This window comes from Peromyscus leucopus, chromosome 1 (genome assembly GCF_004664715.2).
Source record: "Peromyscus leucopus breed LL Stock chromosome 1, UCI_PerLeu_2.1, whole genome shotgun sequence".
Taxonomy (NCBI): domain Eukaryota; kingdom Metazoa; phylum Chordata; class Mammalia; order Rodentia; family Cricetidae; genus Peromyscus; species Peromyscus leucopus.
The window spans coordinates 11,574,713-11,598,387 of NC_051063.1; the positions used below are offsets into that span (position 1 = coordinate 11,574,713).

General features: G+C 43.5%; 1 protein-coding gene and 1 non-coding gene across 2 annotated transcripts in view; one reads left to right on the forward strand and one right to left on the reverse strand.

Moving 5' to 3' along the window:
• Pcsk5 (proprotein convertase subtilisin/kexin type 5) overlaps nucleotides 1–21,521 on the reverse strand; it is a 425,182-nt gene extending 403,661 nt beyond the window's left edge. The window contains 1 exon segment of the mRNA XM_028874891.2: nucleotides 21,306–21,521. Coding sequence (XP_028730724.1) covers nucleotides 21,306–21,503 — 198 coding nt within the window. The 5' untranslated portion in view covers nucleotides 21,504–21,521.
• On the forward strand, nucleotides 10,519–10,618 carry LOC114696929. The gene has a single exon (XR_003735083.1). It is a non-coding gene; the product is annotated as a small nucleolar RNA U13 (small nucleolar RNA).
• Nucleotides 21,522–23,675: the final 2,154 nt, after the last annotated feature.

The window sequence follows — 23,675 nt, forward strand, 5'->3', positions numbered from 1 at the left end:
ATTTATATGTCCTTTTTAGGTTCCAGTTTCTACATTCTAGAATATAAGTCTAAGTCAGTGGTTCTCAATCTGTAGGTTTTGACCCCTTTGGCAAACCTCTAAATCTCTAAAAAATATTTACATTACGATTCATAACAGTAGCAAAGTTACAGTTATGAAGTAGCAATGAAAATAATTTTATGGTTGGGGGGGTAACCACAACATGAGAACCTAAAGGGCTGCAGCATTAGGAAGGTTAGGGACCACTGGTCTACATGATATTTCTCTCAACTATAAAAAAACCAGAAGAGTCTAACTACCTAAGGGTATTTGTATTTTATGAGAATAACACCAGGGCTCTTCCAAAGTTAGAGACTACTGAAAGAAACTTATTTCAAGACAAACGAATTACTGTTATTTAAAACACATATACACACTTTCTTCCTAATAGTACAAAACAACCATTTCTATTGTGGTAGAATGGGGGCAAAAGGCAATGCCTTATTGGAATCACTGGATCCAGCAATATTCAAGCAATAAATTTTATGGTACTTGGTCATGCTCACATCTCAGAGCCCTTTATGATAACATTCAAGTCAATCCATCTGATTGAGTTAATAATTAGTTTAAATATATTACAAATCAGTGTTGCACATAAATCATTCCTGGTACATGACGATACAGGCGACTGTGACACACTTTGCTGATAATATGTTGCAATTCCAATTATTTACTGCTCTAATTTGATTTTACCACCCTAATTAAAAATATGAAAAAAAAAAAACTCATTTAAAAGGAAACCAGGTATGCCAGCTCATACCTGTAATCCTAACCCGCAGGAGACTAAGGGAGAAGGACTACCAGGGGTTTGAAGTTAGCCTGGGGTAAAGAGTCAACCAATCCTAAATCAGCTTGAGGTGAAGAAGAGACCGTCTCAAAAAAAAACAAGCAAGCAACAAATCAGGATTCTTAAATAAGGTCTACTTTTGCAAACTAGATTTAAACATGAAGAAAGTTGTCTCCTAGGAATCAGAAAGCTCCGGGAAAGACTCATGAGAGGTTCAGTCAGATTTCAGGTGACTTCTGCTATTTTGAGGCTTCTGGTATGTTACAAAATAAATAAAGTCAAAAAAACAAAGAAGCCACGAATGCTTAAATGTAACACCGAAATATAGCCATGCTAAAGAGATGTCACCTAGCCCGCCCATAAAATGAAGGGCCAGATGTTTTTAAAGAGGTGAAGATGGAGCCCCAATCTGAGATGCACATTGTAGACTATTTCCTATTGAGACACACAAGATCAGAATTCTCAAATGCATGCTGTATTCCAACAGAGCCAGGACACAAAACCTTCTACACACTCATTGGGAGATAACAGAAATAGGCAATTGATTTTCGAGGCTGTTTCCAGGGTCCTATATCCTGGGTAAGACTGAAGTATTCTTAGCCAGTTGGTGTATGGATGGGACCACTCAGAACCAATAACAGGAAAGTATAAATATGTGATACAAAACATCACCAGGTACTTACTCACGATCTTTCATTTGCAGATCTTCCCCGCAAATCAAATACAAAAGATAGTAATTAGGCAACAACCAGACTATCTCAACACAAAATGTAATAGAGTTGGAAATAAGCTAATGATTCATGAGTTTGGATGGTAAGAAAAAGGACCAGAGTGGATGAGTGAATAGATGGAGGGAATGGGGTAGCCGCACACTGTTTCTTAGCATGACTTATAAATCATGCTCCTCTTCCCACTGAGGTAGTTCAAAGACTCCTGGTGAACGCCTGAGAGAACAGATGGTCCAACTGTGTATACGCTATGGTTTCCTATAACACATACTTACAATAAAGTTCTATTTACAAATTAGGCACAGTAAGAATTTTTTAAAATTAATAATAATAAAATAGAATGCTTAACATATTATAGTAAGTTCTTTAAAATTCATGAAATTTTTTACTACTGAAATTTTCCACTTAATATATTTAGAGCAAGGTTGACCAAGGAATAACTGAGACATCAGAAAGCAAAACCATAGATAAGAGGGGCAGCTGCAGGAGGAGCCCACCAAGGCCAGCTCAGAAGGTATCTTTGAAAGCACACGGTATTTGAAATGTAGAGCCAGGACTGACAGCCACTGGGACACTGGAGCAAGGACCAGGGTGGGAAAGGGCTAAGTGAGAAGACATCCAGTCACCCAGATTTGAATGAATGAAAGGAGGCTGAGCAGGTATGTTCTGGAACAAACCTAGCAGAAAACTGAGAAGAGCAGGAATCCAGAGCTAGGTCCTGTTGTTTGTTGTTCATAACAAAGAAAAGCAAAAATGCTCTGTGGATAAAAAAGATATCCCAATGATGGGAGCTATCACAAACAAAATCCAGTGTTCTTGACACTACACTTTGTGAGAATGCCACCCTTTATATTACATGTCTGCATTTAAATATTCTAAACAAGGACCTACTGAGAGCATCCTAAGGAGCACCTCCTCCTTCAGAGAAAATCCCAGGACCACTCCCAGCAGCAACAGTGCTACAGCTGAGAGCTTATTAGAAATGCTAATCTCTGAGCACATCTCAGATCTACTAAATCAGAATCAAATAGCTCAGCATACCTAAAATGCACTAAAATGGGAGAAACAGCACTTGCAGGATGGGGTGTGCCCTACCTCCCAACTCAACTGCTTGACCCCCCAACGTCATCTTCTACCACACCTGTGCTCATTCAGGATCATTGGCCTTCTCAAAATCCATCTAAGATAACTCTCTGGCCCATGACCTTCATTTCAGGTCTATATCCCCTCACCTTGTTTGAATTTTTCTTTACTCACCTTCTGTGATAGTTTGAATAAAAATGGCCCCACAGGCTCATTGGAAGTGGCATTATTTTAAAGGGTTAGAATTTGTGGCCTTGTTAGAGTGGGTGTAACCTTATTAAAGGAAGTTCATCACTAGGAGTGAGCTTCGAGGTCTCAAATGCTCAAGCAAGGCCCAGTGTCACTCTCTCTTCCTGCCAACCTGGATGTAGAAATCCTGCCTTGCCTGTGTGCCTTCATGCTTCCCACCATGATAGTAACAGACTAAACCTCTGAAACAGTAAGCCAGCCCCAATTAAATACTTTCCTTTATAAGAGTTGCCATAGTCACGGTGTCTCATCACAGCAATAAAACCCTAAGACACCTTCCCCATGAAGATTTCCTTCATCAACCACTTGCAAGTGAGTAGTTTTTCCAGATATTCCCCTTTCTTGGCCTTTGATTTATTTTCTCCCTTCTCTGATGGGTTTGCATCTTCTTTCCTTCCTTCCTCCCTCCATCCCTCTGTCCCTTCTTTCCTTACTTTCATTCCAACATCTCATGTAGCTCAGGCTGGCCTTAAACTCCTGATCTTCTTGGGTTCGCTTCCCAAGAGCTTAAACTACAGGACTGCACCACATCCCAGCTCCCTTTCCCTATTTCCTATCCTGTGTCAGATATTACCATCATCTGGCACACCTTTGCTTCCTGTTTAATTAACTATAGCAGGCTCCTTGATACACTGAAAAATGTAGATACAATTAATTATATCTCCTCTTACCAAGAGATGAAACTTTTATCTCCATTTCTTAAATCTTAGATTAACACTCTGACTTGCTTGGACCTATGGGATGTTTGCAAACAAAACACAAACAGAAATCTGAAAAGGATTTGCACACTAGGGTAGCAATCCCCAGACACAAGAGAAAAGCCATCCTAGGTTAGCCAGGCCCCTAGACCCACTAAATGCACAGGAATCTACCAACTAACTCATAGTCCCCAAAAAAATAGAAATTGTGATTTTAAGCCAAGGAGCTGTGAGCAATTTATTCTAAAGCAAGAAGATATACTGCACCTATGAGTATAAAAGGTCCCAAGTGCAATGCTAGTGTACCCTGCTTGGGATGGCCTGCAGCATAGTGTGGACATTTTAAAACATTTTCAAGGAATGGAGGACAGAATGAAAACAAAGGGGAAAACTCAAAGCGAAATCAGTGTACGCTGGCAAGAGATGGCTTCCATACTCTAGGGACTAGAGTGGTCAAAAAAAATCTTTCAAGGTTCAATACTGCCTTTATTCATTTATTTTTTCAGTTTTTGCTTGAACAAAATAAAATTTTGCCTATTGTAATGAAAGTATGGGGCACGCATACCCACATGCAATATGTCAACTTAAAAAAGCAAAACAAAACAAAAAATGTTAAGCCTCACAGTATTTAGCTTGCGTAAGACAGCAAGCCATGTGACCTCTGGAGTATTTTCCACATTATGAAGCACTTATCCCCCAGGACCCCCCTCCCTCCCATGTTAAGTTACTGCAGTTTTTAGCAGATTGGGAAGCGGCAAACCAAATCCCTGCACATTGCTTCAGCTCTGTCTTGCCAAAGAAGAAAAATCTGCTGCTTTGGACTCCATTCAACAGTTGGAGACTCGGGCCATCGCATTTTACATCTAGGATGTTCCCTACTGTGTCTACATCACATAAATCAGGGAATGCAAGGTCCCACATGCTGTGAGAGCAGTTCTCCAAGCAGGAGAGCATAGCACCCCCTGGAAAGGGACCATAAACTGAAGTGGATTCTGCAGCAGAGGGTGTCACAACTCTGACAGCACAGTAAGGTCCCGGGGAAATCACACGCAGGAGCTGTGGGCAAGAAGCAAGACTGTCCTGCCCTCTATTCAATAATCTTTCTTTTGAGCTGATGTGTCATGATATTGCAGAGTGGCCTTGAATTCCCAGGCTCTCATGACCCTCTGGCCTCAGCCTTCCAAGTAAATGGCACTACAAGAACAACATTTTTTTAAATTAATAAAACTTTTATTTGATAGGGGAAAATAAAAGATAACCTATAACACGTTAAATATTTGCCTTCTCAAAAGGGAAGAGGAAAGCCCTGAACTTCTGAACAGGTTTACCAGTCATTGACAGCTACATTTGAACTCACACTCCAAATCTCAGTATAGTAAGACGGTGGAAAAGCAACGTAGAGCAACTGAGCTCCAGGGTCTCCCAGGCTCCTTTCAGGAGCAAGAATCTCCTCTAAACAAGGGAATCACATGACCACATATGTGCAAAGACCTACTCATCCGTCTCCTGCTTTTCTGGTTTGGGAAGCACATAGCTATTAATGTAGATCACTTAGGACTGGCTCTAAAACCGCAGGGTTCTTGTAGCGATTCTTTTTTGTCCTTCCATGGCACATCTTAGCCTAAATTGTGTACAAGACTAAGAGGAAAACTCTGAAGATAGGGCTTTTGTATTAATCATGATGAAATGGATTCTACTGCAACAACAAATGACCCAAGAAACTAAGCAGTTGACAGTTGAAATACTTTATCTCTAGCTTGTGTCATTCCCGCTGTGTGCTTGCTCTTCGTGAGACCCCCTCAAGAACCCAGGCTAATGAAGCATCACCACCTGGATGTCTGCCAGGCACTCGGCCAGATGACCATCACCAGGAGTCACCCACTGACTGTTAATAAAGGGACAGGTGTCACTTCTGTTCATATTTCATTTGCCAATTGAAGTCACTTGTGCACATGGAACTCTAGAAATCAATAAACTCTCACATCATGGGCAGCAATGACTTTGGCGCTCTTTATGACTCCCTGACTTATCATCTATCCATTTCAGAATACATTTCTGAGGCCATTTTAACTTCTGAGCACCCTTCTAGGTGTCATATGGCATTTGAAGATGGACCAGACAGAAACCCTGGTTTTAACGAAATTATTGGCTAGACCAGACCTCAGGAGGATGAGGCAGGAGGGTCACAAGTTCAAGTTCTTCCATGGCTACAGAGTGAGTTGAAGGCCAGTTTGGGCTACTGAGTGAGACCCTATCTCAAAATAAAAAATACAAAAACATCTGGTACAGCTCAATGATAGTATGCTAGCCTAGATGGACAAGGCCTTGGGTTCATTACCCTGGACTACTGTACACACACACACACACACACACACACACACACACACACACACACACACAAGGAAAAATGACAAACAGAAAGAAAGAAAACAAGAAAGATAACCTGCATGCGTGATAAAAATGTCAAATGCCAATTAAAAGCCAGCAAGGTTTGATAACAGTTTAAACACAGGAAGTTTCAGCCACAGATAATTTTATCCTGGAAGTGGCCCTTGCAAACAGGCAGTATCTGAGCCTCACGGGGTTCAGACATTGAAAATGGACATGGCAGTCCATGTGCAAAGAAGGGAAAAAATAGAGTGAATGACATTTTGAACATTGAATGGACAGGAGAGGAGGAAGGCATCAACTCTGACTGGGAGAGGAAGAGACAGTTGGTCAGGGTAAGGCTTATAAAAGTCTGAACCAAGTGAGAGTCTTGGCACTGAGATCCATCACATCAGAGGAGGAAATCGCTCTACTCTTCAATCACACATCCCATGGGAAAACTTATTCCCATCTCTCTTTCATGGAACCCAGAAAGTCACTCATCTCTCCTTCTGTCCGCCTGAGCCTGAAGGCCTAGTCGTTTGAGGCCTTGGATCTGACATCCCTGGGTAGGTCAAATGGGCAGCCCCATCTCAGTTGAGAGACTGGCATCTGGCCATGTCACTCAACCAAGAGAATGCTCTTTCTGTAATTAAAGGGAGTTAACTCCCAATAAACGTTTGGGCTATTTGTCCTAAGTGTGTTTCCTATCCCCCAGGCTATTTCAGAAGCCACTCCTTGTGGTCTAAGCTACAGGGATAACTTATGTCTGTTTGTTCTGGAGGCTGCAATCTAAACCTCCCTCTTGTGCAGATTTAACCTCAGAGTTTGGGCCCTTCAAAATGACCAGTCCAGTTGGCCCTGCCCTGTATCTACGGCCATCACAAGATCTCACTGGTCATCTTTCAGTGAGCTTCAGGGACCTTAGAATATGCTGGATCTGCTTCTGTTTGTCATTGCACTGTTTCTGCACAAATAGTGGTCTGCCTATGACCCGAAACTGTGTTCTTACTACCAGTCTGTTCTTTCTTGGGAAGGCTCTATGCTGGTTTGCACTGTCCCAACAGACACTGCCATTTTCAGGACAATTATCACAGCTAGCAGGCTCTTAGGACTCACTGAGATTCATGGGGAAGCAAGCCTGTTCCCAGGGTGAACTGGGACTTGGCTCTCATGACTTGGATATTGTCATACTTATTTTGTCACACAAATAATGTTCCCAAGAATCAAAAATTAGAAGAAAAAAAAAAAAAGACCCCGAGGACAACGCCAAGGTCAGAAATAGTAAGAGATAAATATTGGGCTATTTCCCAGAAAGCCTGAGTTTTAAAGTCCCATTTCACTGATTTTTTTACGCCACCCCTTTATCAAACATATTATGCTCTGATCAGCATTCCTCATGGGCTGGGTTATAGACATTTTTATAAATTTTCTCCAGCGTTCAGATTTGTTTTGCACACTGTGTCTGTAAATGTTTTAGGATTCAACCAATATAATGACTGTTTTATGGAGTGAGACACCATGCAGCATGCTGTAAAGTGGAGTCATAATTGGGTCCCCCATGAGAGGGAAACCAAGGAATTAAAACTCAACTGTACTAAATCCCCAAAGAGAAGTACAATAGGGATGGATTAGTTGAAAAGGTCACAGTAATTTTGCCTATATATTATTTTTAGTTATATTTCCAGAGTAGATAAAGAGGTGACTTTGAGATGACATGGAATTTGCAGGGCAACAGAGAGGTGGGCATTCTGAGTACAAAGACAGGTACAGACACAGGAAGGTGTGGCGCACATCTAGGGATCGATGCTCAGTTTGGCTTTCTTACAAGGCTGAGTAGGAAGGACAAATGGCACAGCTATTTCAAGTCAAGTGGGGAAGAAATCGTTAAAAGTCAAAGACACTTGTCTTAACGTATCAGACATATCAGCTACTGGTGACCTCAGAACAAAACAGCATTAGCAGCCATCACAACCCCACCACAGCTGACCCGTCAGGTTTGGTCCACTTACACCAGCTGGCCGCTTCCTTGGGTTATTCCATGTGTGATCTCCTCTGCATGGACCCACCTCACTGCAGGCAGCCTTGTGGATAGCTCCCTCCTAACATTTGGGTACTTAATTCACCATTTCCTCCTGCACGAACCTCTCTGGCCAGCTGTCACAAAGATGTTCACTTTTTAAGTCTACTAATGCATTTTGCCTTCTAACAGCACTTGCAGGGTACTTTACTTATGTCACGAGAGTTTACAGTTTGCCTCCTCCCAATCTCATATAAACTTAACCTGAACAAGCAGATGTGACAGGGTTATGTCTACTAGAATGGCTGACAAATAGGTACTGATGAATTATCCTCACAACCTTATAGAAGCATGCCATCTATCACACAATTCACTCATACAAGTATATTGTCCTTGTTGGGGGTTTTGGTTGTTGTCGTTTGTTTGCTGCTGTTATTTGTCAACTTAGACATACCTAGGAAGAAAAAGGACTCTTAAATGAGAAAATGCCTTCACCAGATTGGCCTGTAGGCAAGTCTGTAGGGCATTTTCTTGGTTAATGGTTGATGTAGAAGTGCCTTGCCCACGGTGGGTAGTGTGGCCCGTCAGCAGGTGGTCCTGAGCTGTACAAGAAAGTGGGCTGAGCAGGCCATAAGCAGGCCAGTAAGCAGTGTTCCTCTATGGCTTCTACTTCAATTCCTGACTCCAGGTTCCTGCTGTGACTTCCCTCAGTAGTAGAGTGTGACCTGAGAGCTGTATTAAAGTCTTTGCTCCCCATGTTGCTTCTAACCACTGGGTTTTATCACAGCAGTAGATACCCTAACTGAGACATACACTACCTAGTGGTTTTATCCAGAGATACTGAAAATGAGAATCGATAGTGTCAAATGACTGTAAATCCCATCACTTGGGAGGTAAAGTCAGGAGGATCAGGAGTTCAGGATCATCCTTGTGTTACACAGTGTTTGAGGTCAGTCCGGGATATGTGACCCTCTCTCAGCAAATAGAAAGAGGACACAGCAATCAATTAGAAGACATTTTGATTAGCATTCCTCATCAACTTTTCCCTTCTGCTTCAACAGATTTGTAAATGTGAATTTTGCATAAACAGAATAGTATGATTGACTCATTTAACATAGCATTTTCAAGGTTCCTGTAACAAATCCTAAGTAGTCTACAATTTTTTTTCTTAGAAAGCATTGAAATTTACTCTCATCCCCAACACATATGTGCATGTGTATGTACACACACACACACACACACACACACACACACACACACACACTCATGCAAGAGAGAGTTTAGTGAAGCTAGAATAGTCCCAGTGATAAAGGATAAAAGATAGAAATTGACTGGGTAGTTTAGATTAAGAAGACACCACAACTCGCTTACAACGCCTTAGAAAATGGCCATGTAGCTCTGTTAATTCCATCCAATTTTCTTAGTCCTTACTCCAAAAAGCGTTACTTTTTCTTCTTTTGCATCTTTCATTCAGATACTGGTCTCTAGCAAGGCATGCTTTCTCTAGCCCTCCAGACTTTCTTCCTTTCTCTGGAGCCATCCATCCCCCTTCCTTCCTCTGGAGCCATCCCCCCGCACTACACAGGTGCTCACTGCAGCATGGCTGCTTGCTGACCTCCACTGCTGAACAAGCCAGCTTAGCTCAAAAGCCAGGAATGGCTTCCTCCCTTCTTCCTCTCCAGCTCCCACTCCCAATCCCCCTCAACACACACTCTACAACTGCCAAAGTTTACAGCTTGCCCGCCCTGCTGTTTTCTCCCAAACTCTAATAAAAATCGCTCTTGAGCTTCCCCTTGAGTCCATTTATAAATTCTCTTATTAACGAGACTAAACCCAAAGAGGGGACCTTAATTTCCTCAGCAATGCATGGGGCCTGAAGAAGGGCCCCCTTAAACCTTCCAGTAACACCAGCATAAGCAATCAGTACCCTTCTAATTTTGCAGCTATGGATATTTGCCTACAATGTTAAAGGCTCTGGGATTAGCTCCCCCTCCCTGCAAGACCAAGCTTTATTTTGGTTGAGAAACTTCAATTAGAGAAAACAAGACACAAGCCTGGGAACATCAATATGGAGAGAATGTTATATTTTCACAGCTGTACCAGTGTCTCAGTATAGAAAACCAAATGCTTTATGTACGAATATTATTACAAAAAAAAATCAGCTCCACCATTAAGTTTTTCCTTAAAGAGAAAGAAAGGAGGGAGTGTGTGTGTGTTTGTGTTGTGTGTGTGTGTGTGTGTGAGAGAGAGAGAGAGAGAGAGAGAGAGAGAGAGAGAGAGAGAGAGAGAGAGAGAGAGACTGGAACACTGGGAAAACCATCATGGAAAGACTTGCTTTAATAAAACTGAGTTTCGATGCTGGCATGGTATCCAAAATATAATTTTCCCAATAGAGAATTAACCACTCAGACAATGCACAGAAAATTACACTAGGAACTTAATGCTTCCTTTGTAATTCTAATTCTAAATTAACATACAGATTAACATACAAATGCAAACAAGATTAACTTATTGTATGGAGCAATCTTAGAATGCTATATATTACAGATCTTTTTGACTCATAAGAATGATGATTGGATTCTCACATCATTATGTGGAATTCCTCTCTCACACCTTGTTTTGATGTCAGCATATTACCCATCTGACAAGAAAAAAAAATGGTTCTACATTATAAAAAGGACACTCTATAAATAAATTTAAAATCCATATCCTCCAGGCAGTAAGACTCAGAACAAGAATACATACAGCAACATGTTCAGAACTCTGCTTCACTATGCTACATAAAATATGTATATAAAGGTCGGGCTATGTGGCATGTGAATAAATTATAATTATCTATCATAATTCAGAGATGGAAAGCAGATTAAATGACTACCTGAGCTGAAGGAACTTATATATGATGTAATACATATCATTTAAAAATCATCCTTTAAGGCAGGTTTGGTAGAGTATGCCTGACCTGTAATCCCAACACTTGGGAGGTAGACACAGGATGATCACTATGAGTTTGAGGCCAGCCTGGGTGCCATAATGAAAAGCCAGCCATCTTGGACACCACTGTGAGTCCCTGTCCCTCAAAACCAAATGTTATATAGCTATTGCCTCCCAACGGAACCAGTCCTTTCTGAAGGGAAGAATATGGCTCATGAGAAACTAATAACACACACTAGGCTCACGAAACTCCAAAGAGTTCCAAGATTCACAACAGCCTTCCCCAAGCAATCAGCTGTCCGGGGGAGGATGGTTTAGTGGGCCTGTCTGCAAGTTGAACAGGGAGCTTTAGGGGTGCAGTTCTCTTGAGTGGTCACCCATGCCAGGATTGGCTTTTTGGTGATGCAGCTGCCTCTGAGTCATCCACACTGCTGCAAACAACCCTCACTCAAGCTCCCATAAGGAACTCCAGTAAGCACACCAGTTCAATAAAACAGACTGAAATAGAATAGTTTCTTCAGTTCGTCATGTGTGCCCTACCTAGGGTGAAGAGACATCTGTTCATGTCTCCTCAGAAAAAGTCATAACACCAAAAGAAAAAAGAAATCAACTTTAAGTATTATTTCTGCTTTTACAATTTCTGTGTGCACTGTTTCTTCTATATTGAGTGCTCAATGCAATCCTCAGTTTTTAAGTCAAATAAGAAAAAAAAATCACATTGGGGGTTGAAAGCAATCACCTGCGTGTCTGTCTTTATCCCTTAAGTTCGTACAGGACTTGCAGTGCAAATAATAGCACACAGTAGTGGAAAGCAGAGATAATGCCTACAGTTATCCAAGGAGAATTGAAATGGGAGGCAAACTTCACGTTTACCAGCCCAGTGGGTAAACCAGCACAAATCACTTCAATCATCATCTTACCCACACTGATAACCCTTTCCAGCATCTCAGCCTCCATTTATTGACCCCTTCCAACCCACCAGCTCTCAGCTTTTCTCTCTCCATCCACCTGTGTCACACCTTGGACCTTATCATCAAACAGAACTGCTATAGGGAGCAGCTTAAAAAGCCTCTGGGGTAGGGCATAGTGGCTCATGCCTATGACTCCATCACTAGGGAGGCAGAGGCAGGAGGATTACTCCAAGCTCCAGGCCAGCCAGGATAGATAGAGACCCTGTTTCAAATAAACAACAAAATCCCTCTAGAATGGCTCTAATCATTAGCTTATTGAACTAGCCATCCATTTTTTTTTTATTTCCAGCCCTACGCCCACCCTATTCCTTTGTCCTTATCAGTTACCTCTCCATCTAGACACTGTTCAATCATTTCAAAACAGTATTCCTGTGTTCAGGAACTACTGCTCCCCAGCTCCCACACAGTCCCTTTGCCTTCCTTCTCACCTGGTAAACTCTACCTCTCTGATATGAGGAACAAAATGATGCAAAACCAATCAATGGTTCATTTTCTTTTACTCATCTGTTTAATCAATACCTACTGAGCAATAAGTACAAGCAGCAAAAGAAACGTGTTCCTATTTGGAAATTCATTTTACAGTGGTCTATCTTTTTTTTTATGAGTTTCCTAATAATATTTCAAACACTGGTGCATCCATCCATGAATCCTCACAGCAATCCTGCGAGGAGGAATAATGTTATTGTCTCCTTACACACAGGAGGAAACTGAGTCACAGAAAGCTTAAGGTGATTGTCTGGAGCCCCCAGCTTAGAAGTAATGGCATTAGGGTTCAAAGATCTTCCGTCCTGGATCTACACCCTGACTACAGCATCTTGATGAGGAAAAGAGGGAGAGGACAGGCACCCAGAAAAGTCAGTAGAGGCGGATGTGCAGGTCATGGCTTTGTACTTGCTTTGTGTGGTCTCGCAACCCAACCCCCCATGCTGTACAACAGAGCATTTGCTAAGAACTCTAGAGACCCATTTCCTACTCACTCTCACCCTCCTGGAGTCTCCTGATAGCACACTTCCCTGCTGCAGATCTGGGTGGACACATCCTTTCCTTTGGGACCTCTTCAACTGCACCTTCCTGCTCTGCTCTCCCCATCATCCACAGCCTTCCTCCTCCGCTGACTAAATGAGGACATTCCTCCATCTTTGATTCACAGTCCCCCCCTCTCTGGCCATGTGCCATCCCTTGGCAGTTCATTTCCACAGTGTGCTTCCTACAAACTTGCACAGTTTGCGTGGAGGTGGACTGAGGGGTAAAGTCCACCTGCAGGGACCTTTCCTTCTTGCCTGAGCTACATGCTCTTCCACTCATAAGAAATTTCCCTGCACCGGCCCTTCTATCTGATGCAGATGATCTCGGATTGTATGTAGAATCTGAAGGGATGAAAGCCAGCTCTTCAGAAACAGAGGAGAATGGTAGGTACCACGGATGAGAAGGAAGAGGAAATGATAAGCATAGGTCAAAAAGAGCAGCGTCGAACAGGATGAAACACTTAGCGATTTGTTGCACAAAAGGAATACTAAAGGAATAATATGGTATTATTAAAAAAAAAAAAAAAAAAAAACCTGGCCGTTAAAAGGCTAGGTTTTAGGTCCTAGTTAAAAAACAAATAGGCTGAAGATGACCCAGTGAGTAATAGTATATATGGCTCTTGTAGATAACCCAAGTTCAGTTCCCAGCACCCACCCTGGGCAGCTGTCAACCATCTGTAACTTCAGAGCCAGATGAACTTGATGTCTCTGCCTCCTGCAGGAACCTGTATTCACATGCAAATACACCCACACAGGCACACACAGACACAAAAATCTTAAAAATAAAATAGTTGTAATAAACAAATTAAAGGGCTCCAGAGAGATATGAAGAATGACAGATTTTCTTGCTTCTCTTTAGTACCTTTCTTTATGTGTGTATACATCTACATATGTAGAGAGATATACACATACATACCCATATGCCAAAACATGATGCTGTGCACATAAGCTAAGCAAAATTCTTTAAAACTAAGGCTTAATCTCTATTTCTCTCTTTAAAAATGCTCCCGCAGACTGTCCAAATGGTACAAATGAGTCCACATTCTCCAGGTCCCGAGGCTATAATTGCAGCTGTTCTGACACTCTTCCTATCTCTCAAACCGCACTTCCACTTAGTCACCAAAACCTACTGAATGTACTTCCTTAGGAACTTCCAAATCTTTCCAATTTCATTATTAATAACAACCTCTATTATTCTCTCCTTCCTCCAGTTCATTATGAATACTCCCCAGGCATAACTGAACCATACTAACTGGGCAGGTCTCCACTGCTCCACCAAATGCTAATTTTAAGTAAAAATTCCTAGTCCCAGAAAATATCTCACAATTTCACAATCTGCGGAGACTTCCATGTTTGCTCAAGCAACATGTTGTGCTTTATTCGCTCCTCATAGAACTTCAGTATAACAAATCCTCCCTGGTAATGTTGGAACTAACTTAGGCATCCATGGCCTTATATAATCATATCAGTAGTAGGGTCATTCCCTATCCCACATCTGTTTTCTCTTATTCTAGTAATAGAATTTCATTTTCCTTTAGGGAACTGCCCCTCCCCAAGTGTTGGACTGCCTAGCAGAGATCAACATTTCACTCACTTCAAAGCTAGACATGTGGCCCAAGATGACCCGCCCATGAACCTCTATCCCCTTAGACAAATTACTGGCCCAAATGTGGGGGACATGATTCCATTCAATGATCAGAACACACTATATTCCTTTTGGGGGTTTAATGCCACTGCCAAGTAAGAGAAGTACTATGACTCACGTGAGTTTTGAGGCTTTGTGAAAAACATTTGCCTAAGAACGAAGTTCACTCATGGAAATGAGGCCATCACAGACATTACCATCACCTCTGACTTTTGAGCTAGACAAGCCCACAATCACTCTCTTAAAAACAAAATAACTTGGCTGTAGATATTCAGAATTCACCGTTCTTCACATAAGAAGGTACCCAAATACCTAAGAGCTGACTATGAGGCACACATGCCGACTGCCTTAAATACACCTCTGTCTGAATTGTGAACGCTCCTAGGATCAAACACATTAATATTTCTATAATAAAACAAAGTCATGCTGTAGTTAATGAAGTTAGTTTAGGTGAGAATACAAGTTGTTATGAAAAAAGTATAGACCACATAAATTCTGTAAAAAAAAAAAAAAAAAAAAAAATGTACCTGCTGTTTTCAGAAGTGTGAATGTAGATCTGTCTCAACCAATAAAATCCCTTTGTGCTGGGCAGTGGTGGTGCATGCCTTTAATCCCAGTACTCAGGAGGCAGAGTCAGGTGGATCTCTGTGAGTTCGAGGCTAGCCTGGTCTACAGAGTGAGATCCAGCAAGGCACCAAAACTACACAGAGAAATCCTGTCTCAAAAAAAAAATCCCTTTGTGTCTTCATCTGCTTACATATTTGTGTATTTAAGTGACAGTGGTTGAGTTCCAGGCACCTGTATCTGAAAATGTTCCCTCTGCATTCTTTACAGGCCTCCAGTGTTTCAAGTTTTACTTCTCCACTATTCTTTTATATACATTCACAGTGGGGTTAAATTAAAAAGATGTTATTTTGATTATTGAAATAAAAGGTCTTGCATAATTGGTAAACACCAGGCCTTTCCAACCAGGAGACTGTAAGGTATAGTTGGCTCATGAGTTGCCTCAAGCTCAAAACTGTGTTCATGGCTCTTGGGCAAAAGCTTAGATAGCCCTCGGTCTCCTCTTAGGCAAAAAGCAGGTACAATGCTGTCTCCTCTGCCTTTTGTCCTTCATGACATGCCACAGGGGAACCACAGAAGGCTGGAAAATCACAATGGCTCCATTCCACAAGACCCCAGTTACCACGATGTTCACTCATTTTTCTTGAGCAGCTCCTGTCACTCTCCAGGGTCCTTACGGAACACAAAATGCTCTTGGGGCACTACTTTAGCAAATACTCATCTTCACTGTTAGTAGTCCTGATTTTAACAGCAATCCCCCTAACCAGGCTGAACAGGGGTGCCCTATTTTACAAACAAGGAACAGAGGGCCAGGTCAGTAAACAAAAGGAAAAACCACACACACACACACACACACACACACACACACACCTACTCTTGTTTTCTTTCTGCTCTCATTTTTCTCCCAGGATTCATTCAATCAACACATTTATTGATATTAATTGCTCTCTTTGGTACTCTCAGATACAGAGCTGTGCTCTGCAGAAACTAATGAGAACACCACACAAGTAATTTCACCCTTAACTGTTCAATGTTTATTTTTTATAAAACCAAAAATGGACCAACATATAAACACCTATGCATAATTGTATCTTTTGAGCATGCATGAATGTCTATAGGCATTCAGGAAGTCAAAGCCAGCTTGTCATAGAACCAACTTGAATGAGCTGAGTAATGTGGTCGCAAGGTAAAACACTACCTGGAGACACTTCAGCCTTGGGAAGAAGCCAGGCTTTACTTCACAGAACTTGAACGAATAACACAAATACCCCTCCCATCCCAAGGGGTGTTTCTGGGTCAGGACTCCCTTTCTCTGGACATTTTCCCAGCATACTATCCTGCTTCTCTGGCTGACCTTTAAAGTTAAAACCTCTGGGAAGAAGCCCATGAAAGATTGTGATAAGGCAAATTCAACAGCTTTGGGGCTCACAAAAATGCTTTTCAAAAGTTAAACAGAACCCCAAAGGCCTCATATAAGCCATTCTTTGTCTATGAGGTTAATACAACAGCCCTACACACATACTCCATCATCATCAGGCCATGGACTTTCTGGTTCAGTCTCATCATGAGAAATATGCATGTGAGAGCAGCTAGCCAAGGCAGGGATGAGTTCTTGGGTGTGAAGAGCTATCCTGTGCAAGGCTAGATGTTTCACATAGGAATCAAATGGGATTAACCATTCATTTACTCTCCTGTTTACAAAATGCCTACAGATTTACTAGGGGAACTCAGTCCACTTGCATGCAACCTATCAGGCTAGCCACATCCCCTACTTCTATGCTATCCAGGAATACCCAGAACTCACTCTTCAACATTCATCATCACTTAAGGATCCTATTATTTGCAGGTCAAAATTAATCAGTAAATCAGGCAGCAGCATCTTTGAATAAGGTTCTTCCCACTCAAGATCTTTTCACACTTATCTGGAAAATTATTCTGACTTTAGTTGTACAAATAACATTCAGTTTTAACACTTAAATTTAAATATGATTTAACATAATATGCTAAGGCAAAATGCTTTATAATATGATTATTCTTCAGATATTTTCAGTTTCAGAAAGCATCTCACATAGCCCAGATTGGCCTCAAATGCACTATATAGCTAAGGATGACCTTGAACTCCCAATCCATGCACCACCGTGCCCAAATTATGTGGTGCTAAGGATTGAATTCAGCTCTTTGTACAATGCTACCAACTGAGCTACATCCCTAGACCTCACTCTTTCCATACTGCCCTTTCCTTCCTAACATCTCAAGCAAGCTCAGCCTATGTTTAAGGTGCTACAGCAAAGACAAATGAAGGAGGATGCTGCCATCCGGGGTCATCAGCTCTCATTGTTTAAGCTCAACATAAAACTGTTTTTAAACTGTCTTAAATGGTTAGTTGAAATAGAAAATCATTCTCCCTGTGTACAAAACTCACCTAGCTAAGCCATAAAAAATTCACTTACCTGACATCTACATTTTGTATCTTCCATTAAAAAAAAATGTCCTCCTTTCAACACAGCTAAATAACATTTAGGTCTCACTTGTTTCAACCTTCCTCCTCTGATTTGAATTCAAGAAACCTTTTACCTCCGGCCTGTGTGCTGAGCAGTGCATAGTTAACCAACTCTGTTACCTTAAGGTTTATCATTTTACAGATGGAGGCACAAGCATGTTGTTAAGTTCAGTGACTTTCTCACTTGTACAGCCTCCACAGTGGCCTCCACAGTCTCCACGCCCATATGTTCCTGGGGGAGCCCCATGTAAAGCAAATCCCAGGATAGCTTCCATTTGGCTTTCCCCTTATGGAGGCTTGCTTAAAACGTGACAAGGCTGGTGGTGAGGAAGACTGCTATCAGTAATCTCCAGCTTGGAATCAATGATTCTAGGCAATTCATAGAAGGATAAATACAGCAACTGCACATTGCAAACCATCTGTTCACAAGAGATCTTCTCCCTGGATTCAAATAACCAGAAATTCATTCCTCTCTATACAGACCTAGTCTACCAACAATTAACAGTATGTATCTGACCTTATTCCATCACCAATTCCCTAACCAGGAGACTGTTAACTCAAAGACTTGAGGACACAATTAGTGACAATTAGTGATAGAGGACAAAGGCTTCTTCTTCCCCAAGCAGGCCAACAGCCATGCATATCTCCTACCCTTAGGCATCCCAATAGGGTCTGATAGATCTAGATACTTCAGAGGCTCCTAGTCTGAGCTCAGCTTGCCAACTCCAGGCTTCCCACAGCTGACCTAGCAAGCAAAACTTGATATATGCTGACATAATAACAAACTACTAGCAACAATTATGGCTAGGCATCACTTCAGAATTTGAACATAACCCATTCATAAAATGGTAGCATTTCAGGAAGAACACAGAAAGCACAATGCTATCTCCATAACCAGAGGCGAGACAACACTCATTACTGCTCCCTTCTAAGGGTCCTTTTTGCTTGGGTGATTGCTTCTCCCTTTACTCTGAACATCCTATCTTCCCTGAACAGAAAAGAGACCCACCTTCACTTTCCTGCAGGAATCTCCAGGCCAGAAATCTTACCTTTAAATTCTAACATGCTACACAAAACACTGCATTGATATTCTAAGTAGACAGTCAACACTGTAGCTTTACTGTGGTAAAAATTGACTACTGGCCTAGAATATCATACGGAATATATACATAGACATGCTACGAGGATCATAAATTACCTCAGAAATAATAAACAAGTTCTTGTGACACACGAGTTAACACCCCAGGTCCCCAACACAAAACATGAAAACATTCCAGAGACACTGGCAAATTATTTACTGCCCTAAGCTGAACCACAGCTGGTTTATTGCTGGAAAGAAAGAAAAACAAAAGGATGTCTAAAGTGTTAAAAGGTCAGCACAGTAAAGGATGAATACGAAATACATTCTGCCTTTACAGTGCCACAATTTGCACACAGGAATTCAGTTTACCTCGCCTAAGCCAAAAGCTTACGCTCCTTTGATTTGCACGAGAATGTTTTATACTGTACAATAGCAAATCTCTTTACACTAGTTATTACATCAATTCAGGGATCCTCTGCAATAACCCCAGGGAGAGCTGTATTTCCACAATGGGGTTGTAAAAACCACAGAAAATAGTATTTCATGTTATGTATGTATAAACTTTTGTAGTACTACTTTTGACATGGAAAGGCTCTTTACTATAAAGACATTTGTAAAATGCCAGGAGAGGTTATAGGACACTGACATGTTTGCTTGTTCAAAGGGGATGAGCTAACCATGTTCCCCTCACTCAAGGCCATTGGATTCTGCAATCTCAGCTCCATTCTGAGTCCAGGAGGACAGAAGTGTCTCTCTAGCCTTGCAAGTTAAGGAGCTTCCTGTTATCAACAAGTCCAGGTCCTTCTAAAGGAAGCATCAGTGAGCAGTGACTGGCTATTTGCTTCCAGTCTACTGAGCTACTCAACTAGATCTCAGGGAAATGAGGATTTTACTCTTCCCTTCTGCACACTAGGTGGAAGGATTCTCTAAACGGCAAGATCCACAGAGGAGCCATCCTGGACCAGAGTCCTAGGTCCCCATCATGGCTGTGCAGGTTGGGGTCAGTCTCCTGTCCCAGTGTCCTGATCTGCTGTGTGTCAATTGGGCACCACAGTTGTTTTTGAAATTAAGAAAGAAGTATGGTTTTGAGAACTCAGCCTCCCAAATACGGCTGGCATAGACGATACTGAATGGGCTGAACTGAAAGTGTCTCCTGAAAGAATGGACTCCGTGTTTCTTTCACAGAAGAGGTCACTAGAACCCCAAGAGGCAATTCTCCTGCGGGTGACAGGGATTCAGGCAACAAAATCTGGCTGGGTGCTCTAACTTCTTTAGGAGACCAAGGGAAGGGGTGGGGACATAAACCAGGCCCCTTGCCCTGGTCTCAGTCCTCCACCGAACTGGCTTCTCTGGAATATATCCTCCCTCCATCCGGAGGGTAAAGAGCAAGACCTCTCCCTCCTGTCCTCTGAACGCTCAAAGCTGCTTCCCAGCTTATTTCTAGAAGCAGGCTACAGAGCTCTTTCCCCCAGTGGCCAAAGCAGGGTGGGGGCTGCCCCGCCATCCTAGGCATGGAGTTCAAAGAAAATGGTCCCTGAGACCATCTGTACCCTCTTTCTTCAGCAGCACCAATGGTCACTTTCCTGTCCCATGGCCTTGAAACACCATGTGAACACTCCATAACGCCCCTGTGGCCCTCGGGTAGGAACCTTAGGTTTACACTCAACCCCAGTCATGTCAGAGTCACGACAGGACTCCCTCCTTGGATCAGTCTCAAAGAAGTTGTGAGGTCCTTAAGGAGGGACACAGAGCCCTCTCCAGTCCGGTTTCTGTTAGGGACATGGGAAAGAAGACGAAATCCAGGGCATTTAGGCCCAGAATACAAACCAGTAGCTCTGCCCAGGGTTCCATAAAAATGTATTGGCATTTCTCTCAGCATGACAAATCGAAAGAAAACCCACCAAAGGAACTTCATCAAAACATTCTTACAACACGCTGCAACAGGGTATCTCAAGTTCCACACCTATAGAAGATTCCCAAATTCCCTTAGGGGAATCCGTCCTGTGGCTTTCAAGGTCTCCCAGGTCCCTCCCCACTCAGCTCCGGGGGCCCACACTTGGATCCCAGCCAGGCGAACCAGCAGCCAGGACCCCTCTAAATTCGTGCTTCCCTCCTGGTGTCCCGCCCCCTTCCTCTCTCCTCCCACCCTAGCTCCAGTTGAGGCGCTCCAGGCTCCCGAGAGCCAAGCAGTTCTGTAGCCCAAGAGGTTAATCCAGGCTTTCGCCTCCCAGTTGGGTCCAGTCGCCTTCTCACTCCTTGGCCTCCCAAAGGTCTCTGTACCTTCCCCGCCACGATTACTTGCAGGGGTGTGTTTTCTCAAGCTAGTAGCGCTCCCCGGCTGTCCAAAGGTCCAAGACGAGTCTGAGCTAGTGCACAGGCACTCCAGATTTTCCAAAGACCCTACCTGTCCCGCACTGCTTGTAAAAACAAATTAAACAAGGATCCCAGCAACTTCGGGATGTGTGTGTGTGCGTGTGACTGTGAAAGGAACTCGCCAGCGGGAGCATCGCCCTAGAGTTCGGGCTGCAGCTGCAGAAGTACATCTGGAAAAGGAGGAGGGGTCCAAGCAGAGGCCCCCCAACAGCTAGTTTCTAGGTGCAGTGCCTGAGCCACCTACCTGTCCTACGTTGATGAATCCGTACTTGCTGGCTATGCGGTCGGCCTCAGCGAAGCCGCCGGCGATCTTCACTGCCCAGTGGTTGGTGTAGACACGCGTCCGGCACACTGGCAGCAGGCAGCTGGCGAGCAGCACCAGCACGCACAGCAGGTCCCGCCGTCCCGGGAAGCAGCAGCGGTTCCTCCAGCCCCAGCCCATGGTCCCCGCACCTCGACGCCTTCTCTAGCCTTGACGCTGGCTGGCGCGCTAAGCGGCGCGCACAACTAACTTCTCCGGCCTGGGCCGGCGGGGCGCGCAGCCGGGATCGGTCGGTAGGAGGCAGAGAGCCCGGGAGAGGAATGGAGCGCCGACCCCCTTGCAGGCTCCTAGACCATCCCTGGGACAGCGGGGACCCGGGCTACAGGCTCTGGGCCGGCAGGGTGGTGGGCGAGCACTCCCCGGCTGGCACAGGAGGCGGTGGAGTGGGACTGGCGCCTCCGCCGAGGACTCTCCCAGCTCTGCTCCTGCACTCTTCGGCAACCTCTCGCTCCCCTCGGGGCCCCGGAGCTGCAGAGACGACCGGTCCGTCCGAGCTCAGACAACGGCCGGGCGCCCCCTCTACTTGCTCGCTCGCCCGCTCACTGCACTCCCTCCGGCTCCGAGCAGCGCGCGGGGACTGTGAGTGGCGACCGCAGCGGCGCCCGCTCCGCTTAAATGACTCCCCCACCCCCGAGCACCCCTCCTTTCCCTCGCCTCCCTCCTCCACTCCTCCGCCCTCCTGAGCCCGGCTCAGCCAGGCGCCACCCAGGTCCTAGTGCCTCCGGGTTCTCCCGGCTGTAACCTCCAGGGTCGCGGGGCAACCAAGGCTAGTCTCCCCAAAGGGTTGAGAGGAGAGCACCACTAGGGTCTTGGTTTCTATCCTTTCTCTCAGCCAGGATGGATTTGAATTAATTTGCCACTACTACGGAAAGTCTAAGATTTACACGATGATGAGAGTGAAGCATGGTAAAGATTCATTCATGCCGGCTTTAAACATCCTGGACTAACTAAGCGTTGTAAGGTCACTGGTGTCTCAGTTGCTGAACAAACTCGAGATTTTCACTCGGCTAATTCTTTGTGCTTTTCAGCAACTGTTTATTTTGCACATTCTGCTCCCAAGAGAAGCTGCCACACAGGACAGTTAAGTCTCATCCACTCTTACAAAAGCCAAAGCTAAGTCTGTCGCCTGCTGACTTTAGAGATCAGCGCTTCTGATACTCAGAAGCAGTGTCACAGGAGAGAGAAATCTCTTGCCTGGAATGAGAAAAGATAGTTCTACGAATATCTGGAATACTGGAGGATGCGCAAGTGTGGGTTCCAAGGGAGGGGCCATTCCTTGGTTGGGTTGCGTGGCCTAGGGCTTCATTTTCCGCATCAAGGAGGAGTTTTCCAACTCCCCAAGTGTACCTTGGGAACAACAAAGGGTGGTAATATAAAAAGGTCCACAGAGAAAGTTAGATGAAATACCATGTCTGCGTTAAAGCACAGTGACTTCAGATACATCAGGGAACCCAGATGGCCCTCTTCAAGCTTCTCCCACCTCACTGTCTTTTTGCAGGTGAGGGGCCAATGGGTGACTTATTGTAAAAACAAAAATTAGCCCTTATGAAATGGTTCACCTAGCCTTAAAAGGAGCAGCTGTCCTGAATCATCTCCCTTTCCCCTTGTCTTCCATTCCTTGTCTTTCTGCCTAAACACTAGTTGATGTAACTCATCACAGGATGATTTAATTATCTGAAGCATACCCAAAAGCTTAATTCTACTGATTGACACCTTGGAGCATACATTTTATGACATTTTGCCTATTGTGACGTATGCTATATTTTTTAACCTTTCAAACAAACTCAAAATAACAATATCCCTGTTACAGGTCAAGAGGTAGATGAGAAAAATGGAAAAATGGATATCTTTCTTTCTTTCTTTTTGGCCAGTTTAATACATTTGCATGAGGACCTGGTATGGTTCCTATCAGATTGTGATGAACATTGTGGAGAAGGGAGGACACAAAATATTGGTAGAATTTAGGCTCAGAATTCTCTAGAATAAATGTGGCTCATTGTTACTCCCATTATTTTTGTAAAGGGAGAAACATAGGCATCATGCTTGGCTTTAGAATATTGGTATAGCCTGGCTACTGGCCAGTCCCTTTGGACACAACTCTTATCTCCCACACCACGGAGTCCAGAGTAAGGGGGCAGGGAGGGACCGAGGGAGAGAGATTGATCTGTTAACTACCACCCTGACCTTCTACATCCATGCTGCTGAAAGTTGCTGAGTTCCAGACAGAACAAGAGGAGTTCACTGAAGATCTAAATCTCAGCACATCTATAAGGGACAGAAATTGGGTGGATT